The sequence below is a fragment of the Phyllobates terribilis genome, unplaced genomic scaffold, assembly GCF_046119375.1.
Source record: "Phyllobates terribilis strain yellow unplaced genomic scaffold, ASM4611937v1 Scaffold_1__5_contigs__length_1240528914, whole genome shotgun sequence".
Taxonomy (NCBI): Eukaryota; Metazoa; Chordata; class Amphibia; order Anura; family Dendrobatidae; genus Phyllobates; species Phyllobates terribilis.
Genome location: NW_027362761.1, coordinates 617046452 through 617060336, shown reverse-complemented (window position 1 = coordinate 617060336; position 13885 = coordinate 617046452). Strand labels below are relative to the sequence as shown.

At 42.0% G+C, this 13885-nt stretch overlaps 2 protein-coding genes across 10 annotated transcripts in view; one reads left to right on the top strand and one right to left on the bottom strand.

Annotated features, from left to right (window-relative positions):
- LOC141272912 (uncharacterized) overlaps window positions 1-13885 on the top strand; it is a 267987-nt gene that overhangs the window by 207928 nt on the left and 46174 nt on the right. The window lies entirely within an intron of this gene.
- Window positions 1-13885, bottom strand: part of LOC141272833 (uncharacterized) — a 150262-nt gene that overhangs the window by 128081 nt on the left and 8296 nt on the right. The window contains exons 1-3 of one of the 5 annotated variants that reach the window (XM_073683939.1): window positions 9016-9073; window positions 3781-3920; window positions 615-691 (exon numbers count right to left, since the gene is read on the bottom strand). In XM_073683939.1, the coding sequence (XP_073540040.1) occupies window positions 615-686 (72 nt within the window). In that variant the 5' untranslated portion in view covers window positions 687-691; window positions 3781-3920; window positions 9016-9073. Of the gene's footprint in view, window positions 1-614; window positions 692-3780; window positions 3921-8714; window positions 8809-9015; window positions 9076-13885 lie in introns of those variants that run through there. The other 4 variants (XM_073683964.1, XM_073683919.1, XM_073683949.1 and 1 more) reach the window with 4 other exon arrangements.

The following is a 13885-nucleotide window of genomic DNA, read 5'->3' as shown; positions in this document are numbered from 1 at the left end:
TTGTTGGTCTACCTGACCGGGGTTTGGTTTTTACAGAGCCCCTGATTTTCCATTTGTTAATCACAGTTTGAACGCTGCCGACTGGCATTATCAATTCCTTGGATATTTTTTTGTATCCCTTTCCTGTGTTATACCTTTCAACTACCTTTTCCCATAGAACCGTTGACAATTCTTTTGCTTTCCCCATGACTCACAATCCAGAAACATCAGTGGCTGGATGAAAGATGCAAGAGTCTGTCTGGATCCCAGAAACTCACTCAGCTTTAATGCACACACACTGATTACAAGCAAACAGGTCACAGGTGAGGATGTCACCTTTAGTAGCCATTCAAACCCATTTGTGTCAAATTATGTGCATGTTATCAGGCCAAAATCACCAGGGTATGTGACCTTCTGATCAGGGTCATTTGGATGTATTTGGTTGTCATTAAGATTTGAAAAGAAAACACAGTAGTTTGACAATAAATGGCTTCACCCAACCAATAACCATGAATGGAGAAAAATCATTCAAATTCTCTGAAACAAGGCCAAGAAAGGAAAAATTCTGCCGGGGTATGTAAACTTTTGAGCACAACTGTCACACAATAAAGCTGATAGAAATGTAGAGGAGTTACCTCTCCGCTCAGCAGGGAGATGATCTCCAGGGTGAAGTGTAATAATCTTCTGGTGATCTCGTCCTCGTCCATTCTTGCTGGGTCATTCAGGTAAAAAAGGGTTTGGGATGAGAACATGATAAAACAAGATCACTTAGATGGATTTAGTAGTGAAGGCGTCTTTACGATAAAGAGATGTAATCACCCCCAAAAACATGACCCATACTTAAAAATGAATATGTACAATAAATCACAAAACAGCAGAATAACAGCAGTTTCCTAAGGCATGGATCTTTTCAAAATGACATTCACCTTCCGTCACCCCTTGGATCCATAACATGTTGTAGGGAGGTCTGCTCTAGTATTGAAACCGTTGACTGCGCCATTTGGAAGTCACAAGAGCATTGAATCCGGCGTGACATCAAATGATGAACTGTTAATTCTGAAATTTGAGTTCGCTAGCTATGTTGAGAAAATTTGCTTTGCAGCAGAACGAAAAATTCTCCAAAAGACCACAATTGCTCATAAAAGTCGTGAATGACTCTGAGGACTCATATTGCTGTATCCAACCACTTTCAAGCTTTTTGAAGCAAAGACATGCTTGGTAACGCCAAAGTGATGTCAACCTAAATGGCTATAAGTAAATTGATGGTAAACAACAGTCTACTTAATCGTATAAAATGTATGGTACTTAAAACGGTCTGTCATAGAAATGATTAAAAAGCCCTCACTCCCTATTCCCCCTCCCCTATACCATTTGCTAAGGAGAAGAGCTAACACTAAGAAGTTGCTTCTATGCAATTAGCATGGTACAAAAGAAACCACAAACTCAATTATCCAGGCTAGTTACCATACCAAATGGAGAGACATGGGTGATGAATAGACACCTGAGTAAATCGGAAACCGCTCGTTAGGCTTCAAAGGAAATCTGTCACACTCCTCACAATAGCCAGGACATTCCCAGGTGCAATCTCCAGACTCATAGGCACCGAAATGAAATATGGAATATCGGAAGTTCTATAACTCCGATTGTGATGGGACACATATTTTTAGCGGCGGGACTAACTGGGGAACACATGCATATTTTTCCGTACCTATGTGCCCCACCAGTGAGCTGTAACGCAAGAGGGCAAACATGACCAACAGCAGTTATGTCAGGTTTGGTCTCCAAGGAGAGGTAAAATTGCAATAAAAAATATGGCATCCCTAGCTACCTTCTGCGATCAACTAGCGGGGAGTATAGTAGAAACTAAAAATTAAAAAAAAAAACATGAAGGGCGGAGACCAGCCCACATGAGGTCATCACAGGGGAGTGTGTGGGCAGGGACCCACTTCAGCATAAAAGATCAAGCCGAATATGGGTCTATACTCATGCCGGGAGATACATATTTGTGTAAGCAGGGGTCTCGTTCCATAACGGCCAGAATTAAAGTGCTCCCCTCCAGCTAAACTGAATCGTCTCTGCGATCGGTCTAGTAAGTGTCTTCTGTTAATCCCTTTTATTTTGTGTAACTGTATATGTATATTTTTTTCATAAGCACTGCCTCCCTTTGGATTAAATATAAAATTTAATAGCACTGTTTCTTCTGTTCTGTAATTGTTCCTCCCCCAAAGCCATATACGCTACCAGAAAGCAGGCGTCCAATCAGGCCTGCATTTTAAAAAACAAAACTGATCGGTGGTGGCAGTGTATAATCTTAATTGGGTTATCGTGAAGCTGGCAGTGATCATACGGGGGGGGCATATATACATATTCCATGTTTTGGAATTCGGAGGTGTGTGCGCCACACGCTCACGGCTCGCTTGCCGATAGCTACGTAGTGAGTAATCGGGATCGTGCATGTGCAGAATCCCTGACACGGTCCAAAAAACGCTCGCTTTCTAGGGAAGTATCAACTTTGGTGTTTAGAAACTGAAGAAGCAAAGGCTTGGCTTCTTTTAGCCATCCAAAAATTATTACCCTTTTTTGTCGTATAAACAGGTTTGGTGTGGATTCATAAATTGAACAATGGGTCAGCACCAGGGTCCTGACAGTATGGACAATAAAGAAGCAATTGAATCCACAAGTGCAGGGCATAGACAGAATGGACCATGAAAACCGATGGCTTATTTTAGCTGTCACTCTTTGCAAGAATTATTTTTTATATATTTTATATTTTAGGAGTCGGTCCATTTTATACCGACTCCACTAAAATGGACACCGACTCCACAGCCCTGGCTTACACTCAAAACTCTTTGAAAAAGACTTCATTCGACATATGGGGCAGACAGTAAATTACAGCTAGGAATGGAGCAAAACCAATTAACATAGGGGAAAAAAGGAAAGAGAATGCTTTAACCTCTTTAAAGCCGAGACTTCCTGCACTGCCCAAGTACCGTATTTGCCGGCGTATAAGACGACTTTTTTGCCCTGAAAAACATGCCTCCAAGTGGGGGGGTCGTCTTATATGCCGGGCAGATGCCGGGGCCCTGAGCAGGCGGGGGGGGGGCCCACTTGCGGTCGGGCATCCCGCCGGGCTATGGGCGGAGGAGAGCGATGCCAGCGCTTGCCCTTCTCCCCCGCTTGCTCAGGGCCCCCGGCACCCGGCGCAATACTTACCTCTCTCCGTGCCTCCGCAGATCCGCTGTCTTCCTGCTGTGCGCTCCCTGTGACGTCTCAGGTCAGAGGGTGCGGTGACGTCTTTCCACCGCACCCTCCCCTGAGCCGTCACAGGCAGCACATAGCGGGATGAGGCCGGCGACGTTGGAGTCCAGACCAGAGCAGCGGCAGCAGGTAAGGAGGAGTGAGGTGAGTATTGGATTTTTTTTTTAATGTATGGAGGCATGGGGCATAATACGGGGGGGGGTAGTGACATCCTGCATGGGGCATAATATGAGGGGGTAACATCCTGCATGGGGCATAATATGGGGGGGTAACAGCCTGCATGGGGCATAATATGGGGGGGGGGTAACAGCCTGCATAGGGAATAAAATGGGGGGGTAATAGCCTGCATGGGGCATTATATGGGAGGGGGTGAGTATATAACAAACTCTTATTTTGAGTGGAAATGTTGGGGGGTCGTCTTATATGCCCAGTTGTCTTATACGTCGGCAAATACGGTAATTAAAAAGGGATATCTATTGTGGGAACAAGTGGGAAAGACTGAGATTTGTATATTCATGAGGAAGGGAAGCAAAATTCTAATACCTTTAGAGGCAACTCTTGTTCTCTTATAGGAGACTGGACATCTGCAACGAGACACTTGGGCACCAATGGAAATTCATGAATATTGGGGTTTGTATAGATCCAATATCGATGGGGCATACATTTTCAACTTCAGGACTAATCTGGGAAGAATATGCATATTTTTTCATAACTGTGAGACATGCCAATCAGACCCAAATCAATAGTATCCAGATAGCTGACAACAGCCATGACGTTTCATATCTATGAAAAGGTAAAAAAAAAAACAATAAAAAAAAATGACATGAATATTGAACGCCTGTGAGCGTCACCAGCCAAGATATCATGAATGTTGGGGATTTCATAAAATCCTGAAGGGCTGAGAACATTCCACAAACACCCCCCACATGAGGTCATCAAGGGGGAGGTGTGTGGGTGTAAATTAGGTGCTGATAAAAAGACAAGGCAAATTATGATCTGTGTTCAATGCCGGAAGCTACATCATCGTGTAGACTTGATCAAAGTAAACGGACATTTTCACAAGGAGCTCTTCCCGGCATAAATCTGAAGTTTCTGTGACCCAGATTTAATAAGTGTCTTTGTTATTCCTTTTTATTTTATGTAACTGTATACGCTGTATTGTTTGTCTCTTTGTATAATTTTTGCATATTTTTTATATGAACACTGCATATCGTTATGGATTAAATATAAAATGTAATAGTTCTGTTCCTTTTGCTCCGTAAACCGCATCTCTGAAGCCATACGTTACCTGTCAGATGTCCAATCAGCCTGTATTAACAATTGGTGGTGGCAGCTAATAATCTTTCTTGGGTTATTGTGGAGCTGGCAGTGACCGTACCGAGGTATATATATATTCCACGTGTTGGAATAGTTTGTGTATATACAATAGTTAGTTCTCCAATAATCGGCCTATTAGTGGAAACAGCCTGCAGGTTCCTTCGATAATAGTCGGTCAATTATGTAATTGTCCTGACGGTAGGGGGCAGCAGAGGGCTGTTCGTGCCAAAAAAGGTAACCTCTAGGAGGTTCAGCGCAACCCCACAACCCCATCCCCCGGCTGTGATCTTTGACAATAATAATTTTTTTTTTAAAAAATCGCTCCAACCGGCAGCACCGTAACGTACTGAAAGTTGCTGAGCAAACTGCTCATGTTATTCCTTTCGTTAGATTTTTCTGGGTTCAGCCGCCAGTTGAGAGAAGATTTCACTTGTTGGGCAAGGAAATTCTTTTGCTTAGAGATGTTGGGGATCTGTTCCAGTATGACGAAATTTAAGACTGGAGAGTCCTAGTATGACCTTGAGCCCAGGTGACTGCCGGGATGCATGATGTCATGGACCCCAGAAAGGACATTGCAAATCTTCTGGTGTCTTTTTTTTCTCTCTTAGGCTGTGTGCCCACAATGCGTTTTATAAACGTTTCCGCAGCGGCAATTACGCCGCGGGAAACGCTTAAAAAACACTTGGTAGAAGGTCTCCATGTTCCCCAATGATAATCCACATGTGCTGTGCACATGTTGCAGAAATTTCCGCTGTGGATTATCATTGCGGAAAAATACGCAGCACTACCATTAATTTTGCATAATTGCAGCGTTTTCGCCGCCACTGACTTGCATTGAATCGCTTAATATCCGCATGACTAAATGTGCACATGCGGATATTAAGCGATTCAATGTGCGGATGGTACCCGGGTCTGGAGAAGAGGAGACTCTCATCCAGACCCGGGTACCATAGTACCTGTAAAAAAAAGAATTAAAATTAAAAATAAACATTATACTCACCTTCTGATGGCCCCCGGTCTCTGGTACGGTGCGTCCTGGCTCCCCGGTGGCTCGCGATGGTCTAAAAGGACCTTCCATGAAGTAATTTAGTCATGTGACAGGTCACTCGACTGCTGGACGCACCAGGACGCACCGTACCGGAGACCATCGGAAGGTGAGTATAATGTTTATTTTTTACCATTCTTTTTAACTATTAACTTGGTCACACTATATAAATCCATGCCGGTTGCATGGATATACAGTATATAGTGTGACCAAGTTGTCAAGCACTTTCCAAGTGATGCTAAAATCGCACGCGAAAAAAGCGGGACATACGCTTGTCCCTGGCAGAAGAAACGCATGTACGATCCGCATGTACAATCCGCATGTGTTTTTTCTGCCAGGGAGATGCAGAAACGCTCAAGAAAAAAAAAAAGCATTTCTGCATCGTGGGCACATAGCCTTAAGGAGGTGATTCTGGATCCGGTATCCATTTGTGATCTGGTAGAAGTGATCAAGCCCGATTTTTGAAAATGTATCAGCCATCCTAAGGATGTCAGGATTTGCAGAGTCATGTTTTTTGGTGTTCTGTGAGCACAGTGCGGAGGTAGCCATGATTAATGGTTGAGGTAAGGAATGATATAGATGTTTTGTTTTGTCATGATCGACACTACCTATGCCATCATTTTTGTAAATATGTGAGGTGGTGATGAAATTCCGAATGGTAGTACATTGAATTAGAAGTGTAGGGTCTGTTGTCCCAGAGTTACCACAAACCTCAGGAATTCCCAATAAGTTGGATGGATGGTAACATGGTGATGGGTGTCTTGCAAATCGATGGTTGCCTTAAAGATTTTTCCTATCAACGGTACCATAAATGTTATGGATTCCATCTTGAAGCTCCTGAAGGAAACCTAATGATTTAGGGGTTTCAGATTTATAATTATCATCTTGTAAGATGCGTCCGGTTTCTTCACTAGGAACAGGCGAGAGTGATGACCTTTTCCGAACTATTTCTGGGAGTGGGAAAATCACTCCTGAAACTTGCAGGTCTGGGAGACTGGACATCAGAGCTGTCTGGAGCTTCTGAGATGGAGGAGAAGTTACTTTTTAGCTTTGCCGGGGGTAGGAGGAGAATTCGATCTTTATCCAGTCTCTGATGGAATCCAGAACCCACGAATTTGAGGTAAAATCTGCCACTAAAGGTAAAAAATTAGAGATTCTGCCTCCTACTTTGACATTATTGTTTATCTTGGCGCTGGTTTTGAAAAGAGTTTCTACCCCTTCCTCCTCTGATCATCCTCGTCAAAGCCCCCCCTTGGCGAAACGCGCGTCGGACCTGGCTATCTGGGTTAGTACATGCCTCATTATTAATGCATCTCTTGCTTCTGTTTCTATACTCCTTATTGATTTATTTATGATGTAGCACATCTTTATCATTGTTGTCCATCTTTAGCACTATGCACCTTATTGTGGACCCCATTTAAAACACTGGTTGTTTATACACATTGTTCTATCTGATGTATAGAAACTGAACACATTATGTATTCATTATTTATTAAGTATTGTCCTACCCAGTAACCTCCCTTTTTGTGTTACCCTTTCCCTCATTTTATCTTGCTATGTATTTTATTATATCTATTCAATAAATGTTACTTTTTAACGATACCGTCTGCTAGTTTGTGTCATATACACTGTAAAGGCAGCTGCTTAGGGAACTTGTTGTAGTATTAACAGTGATACAGGCAGGAGAGCATTATCTCTGCAGGTGCAGTCTCCTGGACAGCAGAAGCTGAGCTGAGGAAAGGAACTCAAGCTTATCGTCATAATTTGCCTATTTTGACTCCCTTTCAAAAGCCAGAAAAACTTTCACTCATTTTCCTTCAATAATGAGGGTGTGAATGGCCATCCAACTGTCATCGCTTTACTTAATGCTAATGATACGTGTATCAGCTTATTTGCAATTGAGCCGGAAGTAGTGCCATGCTCCCAGCACAACTGAGGGCCCTGTTGGTTCACTTTCCACTCCTGCTGACACAGTTGGTCGTCATAGCCAGCGTCGTTATCATCAGTTTCACACAGCCGGCCTCATCCTTCGCTTGTGTCAGAGATCATGGAACGCCCTCATCCCGCATGAGACACAACTACCACGTCCATAACCACCAAAAGCTTTCAGTCTTTGCCTCGTTATCACCTGCTCCTGAGCTGACCGCAGTAGAAGCAAACCTGACCTGGAAGATCTTTTGGCCAGATGTTGGCTCTGATATTTATTGCTGATTCCACCACTTTCCTCCTCTGAATAACATCACCTCCTCGTCACCCCAGTCTGGTAGCTAGGTCCTGTCCACCACACAATCATCATCACTATCCCAGACTCGGCTGACAGTTGCTTCAGTGTTGGGAAATGTCCTGGTGTCCTTGTTTCATCTCCTGATTCCCACCTCTAGATTTGTTGAGTGCCACTACCACCACGGCTGCCAATGCTATGACCACCAACACAGCTAGGCATTTCAGCCACATTCTCCAGCTCCTCCGCCACCATCTCACCCAAGGACAAACGGACTATTCCTATTCAACACATCACCTGAAAGGTGTGAAATGTCTTAGTACCGGAAGAGCTGTGGCTTAAAGGACAAAGCCTCTCACTAGGAGTCATGGAAGACCGATATGTCATTCACGGCATTGAAAGTCCACAATCGAAAAACATGAACTGTTATGGCAGCAGATCAGGGGAAGGAATGTGAAGACCACCGAGTGAAACGGACGGCGGCAGTGTCGGGGAAAACATCTGGCTGTGACGGAGATGGATGATGTGCCATGTACTCCATGATGTCCTCAGCTTCTCCCCATTAATACACATGCCAAGGGCAAAAGACGCAGTGAGTCTTGTACCAGTATCTCCTAAATGTAAAGGGATTGTCCAATACTTGGACAACCCCTACGAAATGCAATCTTCTTCACTGCTGTCGCACACTATCTGTACAGGATCTTCAGTGTTCTTCGGTTTTCACTTCCTATCTCTATGGCTAAGCTGTGATAGGCGATGATCTCTCACTGTCTGGATTCACGACAAAATAGCCGCTGCATTTCCTGCTTCTGCTTTTATAATGGCTATCGCAGTCCCTCCTGATTGCCTATCGTATATTATGTTAGACAAATCTATTGACGAGATACAACTTACGTTGAAGACGTCCTGCCCGACTGAACGCCTTGAAACATACAATACTCAGACCGAAAAAGTTCTTGATGTATGTGTCCAAAAAATTAAAGACATGCTGGCAAAGAAATTAATGAGAGATCAAAAAGATTTTAACACTAACTCTGTCTACCTATGGAGAAAGAACACTAGTCAGACATCTAGGAGCATACACAAAGCCATTGTTAAGATCGATTGTATATTGTGTATATATTAATTTAGCTTTTATATGGTTTTAATCATTTAATTCCTTTTTTTTTACATTTATTGATGGTTTAATACTTACCTTGTGTTGTTGCTGTTGCGATGATGTGGTCCCCGTGGATGCAGCTGTCTGAATTACCTACTGTAGGAAGAAGCATCGGTGAAAAACAATAATTGGAACTCATTTTGGACTTACATTTGGACTACAAGTTTAATTCTTTTATCACGTTATTTATACTTTGTCATTCATAAAAATATTTTTTTTTTATTTTTTTTATTCTTTTACACTTCATATTGTTATGATATGTCATCTCATATGTTTTTCCCCACATTATACATTTCACAGTATAATTGTCACGTATACACATATAAATATATATGTTTGTTTTATAATGCACATTGCATGCACACCGGTGTACAAGTATATACACCTGGTATATAAGTGTGTTTTTTTGCACTGGATCCATGCGTATTTGACATGCATGCATTATGGCACATCGCACTTTTATTTATATGCTTAATATTATATTTATAATTATATTAATGTACATATTCGGTTTTGGGATATGTAGTGGATATTTGGTCATTTATTTGGGGTTTTTTTTGTTGTTTTTTTTTAATGATGCACTTCATGTACTATATTGTATTATGTCTTTGGTTGTGATATATGTTTTATTTTTACATTTCAGTGGGAAAAAATATATAATTGTATGTAATATTGTGATTGTATATACAGTACAGACCAAAAGTTTGGACACACCTTCTCATTTAAAGATTTTTCTGTATTTTCATAACTATGAAAATTGTACATTCACACTGAAGTTGGACCATCATTTATTTTTCAACTGGACAATGACCCCAAACACCTCCAGGCTGTGTAAGGGCTATTTGACCAAGAAGGAGAGTGATGGGGGGCTACGCCAGATGACCTGGCCTCCACAGTCACCAGACCTGAACCCAATGGAGATGGTTTGGGGTGAGCTGGACCGCAGAGTGAAGGCAAAAGGGCCAACAAGTGCTAAGCATCTCTGGGAACTCCTTCAAGATTGTTGGAAGACCATTTCCGGTGACTACCTCTTGAAGCTCATCAAGAGAATGCCAAGAGTGTGCAAAGCAGTCATCAAAGCAAAAGGTGGCTACTTTGAAGAACCTAGAATATAAGATATATTTTCAGTTGTTTCACACTTTTTTGTTAAGTATATAATTCCACATGTGGTAATTCATAGTTTTGATGCCTTCAGTGTGAATGGACAATTTTCATAGTCATGAAAATACAGAAAAATCTTTAAATGAGAAGGTGTGTCCAAACTTTTGGTCTGTACTGTACATCCTTCTTTTTAATTCCCAACATGTTAGGACATTTTTTGCCTTGGTTTATGTTTCCTGGTTCATACAATGGCGATTGCTTTTAGACCCATTTATTTTCTTATGCACCTATCCTATTCACACACTCATCTTCATCTACTCATGTATGAATACACACCGGTGCTTTAGCAGACAGGTCGCACATGCAGGATGTACTGGACTTTCGGCACTTCCTTACACGGACCATGTGACCGCTGGCACGCACGTTGCATAGCAACCGAGAGCTTAGCGTGTCACTGACCGTGGACGGAAGTTTGCCCTTTAGGAAGCAACCATCACGCATGCGCGCCGTATGGTTCTGCATTTCCTGCATCTCACAGCTGCAAGAGATTAACTCAGGAGTATCACTCCTATTTAAATCAGCATAAGCACACACCATATGTAGCGCTCCTTGAAAAAGGTGTCGAAACGCGCGTCAGGTGGTCCCCATACCTTCATTTATATTACACTGGCTTGAGGTAATGACGTTTTTTTTTTTTTGCCTTATATGATTTGTGTATATATCCTCTAATGTGGATTGTTCTGTCTACCTGTTATATAGGATATTCTTTAAACTACCAGGGCCAAATATGCTATTACTTTAAAATTATTGGTGTTATTTATATTTATTGAATGGTTTAAGGTGTGACACCCTATCTCTGGAGTACGGGTATTTATTTGTTTTTATATTTCTATTTTTAAAGAATATTCGATAAACATATTATATTTTAAACCTAAATACTCAATTTTTGTGTTTTGGACTGATATCTCCTACACAAGTTGTTGTTACATCTAGGAGTATACGTCTACCCTCAGATGTTTCGCTCTCCTCTAATAGCGAATCCTCCATTGCCTCCTCATCCTCCATGAAAACTAGATCAGGCCGTGATCCCAACAAGACAAGAGATTTAGAATTGCACCCTTACAAACGAAGTTTCTTCAAATCTCCAGATGGAGACAAGAAAGATAACAAGGTAATTAATTTAAGTGATCATGATCTAAGTCCAACTGACTTAAGGTTATTGAGTAAGGGCCTTACATTTTCCCCTAAAGCTAAATTTGATCGTTTCATAGCTACAAAAGATTTGCATTTATTTGCACGGAAACTCATGTTCAAAAAGTATTTTTATGATGAACAGCTCTATGCTCTTTTTCCTACAGAGGAGGAACAGAATGCGCTAAGATCTTTGGAAGGTTTGGCTCAAGAGAGTCCTCTAGCTGAAGGAGGTAAGATCCCCAGTTCCATCAAACCTTGGTCCAAGAATTTTCCCTCATTTGCTTCATGTGCCAGTATAGATATGTTTGTGCAGGTGGTAACCAAGGAATTTAATCAAATTCCCCAACATATCGAGCATGATAATCTGACTATTAGTTAAAGAGAGAGTTTGTGGTTGCTTCGGGGGCTCCCCGATGTGGTGCTGAAGCCAGCTGATAAAGGCGGCAATATCGTAATATGGCCTACCACATTATATGAAAAAGAAGCATACCGTCAGCTCGACAACACATCCTGTTATAAACGTCTCACCTTCAATCCACTCCAATCATTTACCTTGAAACTTTCTAAAATTATCAAAAGAGCAGTTGATAATGCGGTTATAACTAGGGAGCTGGCTTCGGCGCTACAGGTCGTGGAGCCCTCGATAGCAACCATTTACCTCCTTCCAAAATTACACAAAAATTCCAAAGTCCCCCCTGGGTGCCCGATTATATGTGGCACAGGTAACTTCTTGGAAAACGTAAATCTATGGATAGACTCCAAGCTACAACCGCTTGTGGAGACGCTACCGTCTTTTTTGTTGGATACTGGGGATCTCCTGAAAAGGGTGGATGGCCTGAGCATAGGCAGAGACACGATGCTGGTGGTGGGCGACATTGAGTCGCTCTACACCAGCATCAGGCATGTTGATGGAATTAGGGATACTAGATTCTTTCTTTCAAGCTCAAATTTACCAGCTGATATTGTGGCACTTGTATTGGAACTTCTTGAGTTCTCTTTAACCAATAATTTTTTCACTTTTAAAGGGTCTTTCTACCTGCAGCTCCAGGGCACAGCCATGGGGGCCTCCTTCGCCCCCTCGTACGCCAATCTGTTCCTGGGGCTGTGGGAGAGAGACCTCACCCTGCATGATCGGCAGTCGTCAATAGATAGCGTCCTCCTTTGGACGCGTTACATTGACGACATTTTTCTGATCTGGCAGGGATCTGAGGGACAGTTGCATCAATTTATGCAGTCTCTTAACGTAAACAATGTAAATATTTGTATTACTTATCAATTTGATATGAACAAGATTACATTCCTTGATGTGACCATCCGTAGAGATGTCAATGATTTCCTACAGACTGGGATTTTTAGGAAGAGCACAGCTAGCAATTCTCTACTACATGCCACTTCAGCGTATCCAAAATATATGATCCAATCCATCCCAGTAGGACAATTTCTTCGCTTGCGTAGAATTTGTTCTGACCATCAAGAATTTATCAGGCAAGCCGAGGAATTAAAATCTCGCTTTTACGAGAGGGGTTATAGCAAGAGAGTAGTCAAAAGGGCGTTCAATCGGGCAAGATATTCTAAACGTTCAGATTTACTGTATAAAAAACGAGTGAATACAAACAATACTAATAAAGTGAGATTCATTACCAATTACCATGCTCAATTCTCTCGTATGAGATCTTGCCTAATTAAAGCGTGGCCTATTCTTCAGACTGACCCTATCATTTCTAAATTCTTACCTCTTACTCCCAGTATCACTATTAGTCCCGTAAATTTTTTGATCTCCTATCTTATACATAGCCATTATCAGACTACGCAGGAAAGGGCCTTTATAGACGGGGTTGGTCCTGCGCCTGGATGCAGACCGTGTGGCCACTGCATAGCCTGCCCTAATGTTGAATGTGCTACTCAGTTCTATGATTCCTCACGGACTAAGGTGTATGATATCCGTAGATCTATTAATTGTACATCTAGATATGTGATTTATTTTGCTACATGTCCGTGTGGTCTCATTTATGTGGGGCTAACTTCTCGCCAGCTCAAAGTGAGGATTCGTGAGCAGGTACTGGGCATTCAGGCGGCAGTTGGTCACTCGGATGTATCCACGCTTAGGACCATTCCCCGTCACTTTAAATTACATCATGACTGTGTCAGCACACTTCTTAAAGTGCGGGGTATAGATTTGCTTACAAATGTTGCTAGAGGTGGAAAGATGAGTCAAAGTTTGGCACAATTGGAAGCCCGTTGGATTTGGGCTCCGGACACCGTCCATCACACCATCACAAAGGGTTAAACGAACACCTCAGTTTTGTCCCCTTTTTGTGATCGCCAACTGCAGACCCATGTGCATCTTTGTATTATTTTATCACTGTTTTATCATTTTTTATTTGTGTTTTTTAATCTATCCTAGATGTTCGGACATTTATCTGCATGTCCCGTTCAGACATATTGTGGGCATTATTTTTGTCTCATCTTGCTATATATGCAATATATGATCTGCCTCCGTTTACATCCATCTCTAATTATGAAGATATAAGCAATCTCTTCCATGAAGATATACGTATCTACACTGCATCTACCATGGCTGTGCAAAATCGATGTCTGTGTGCTTCGAATT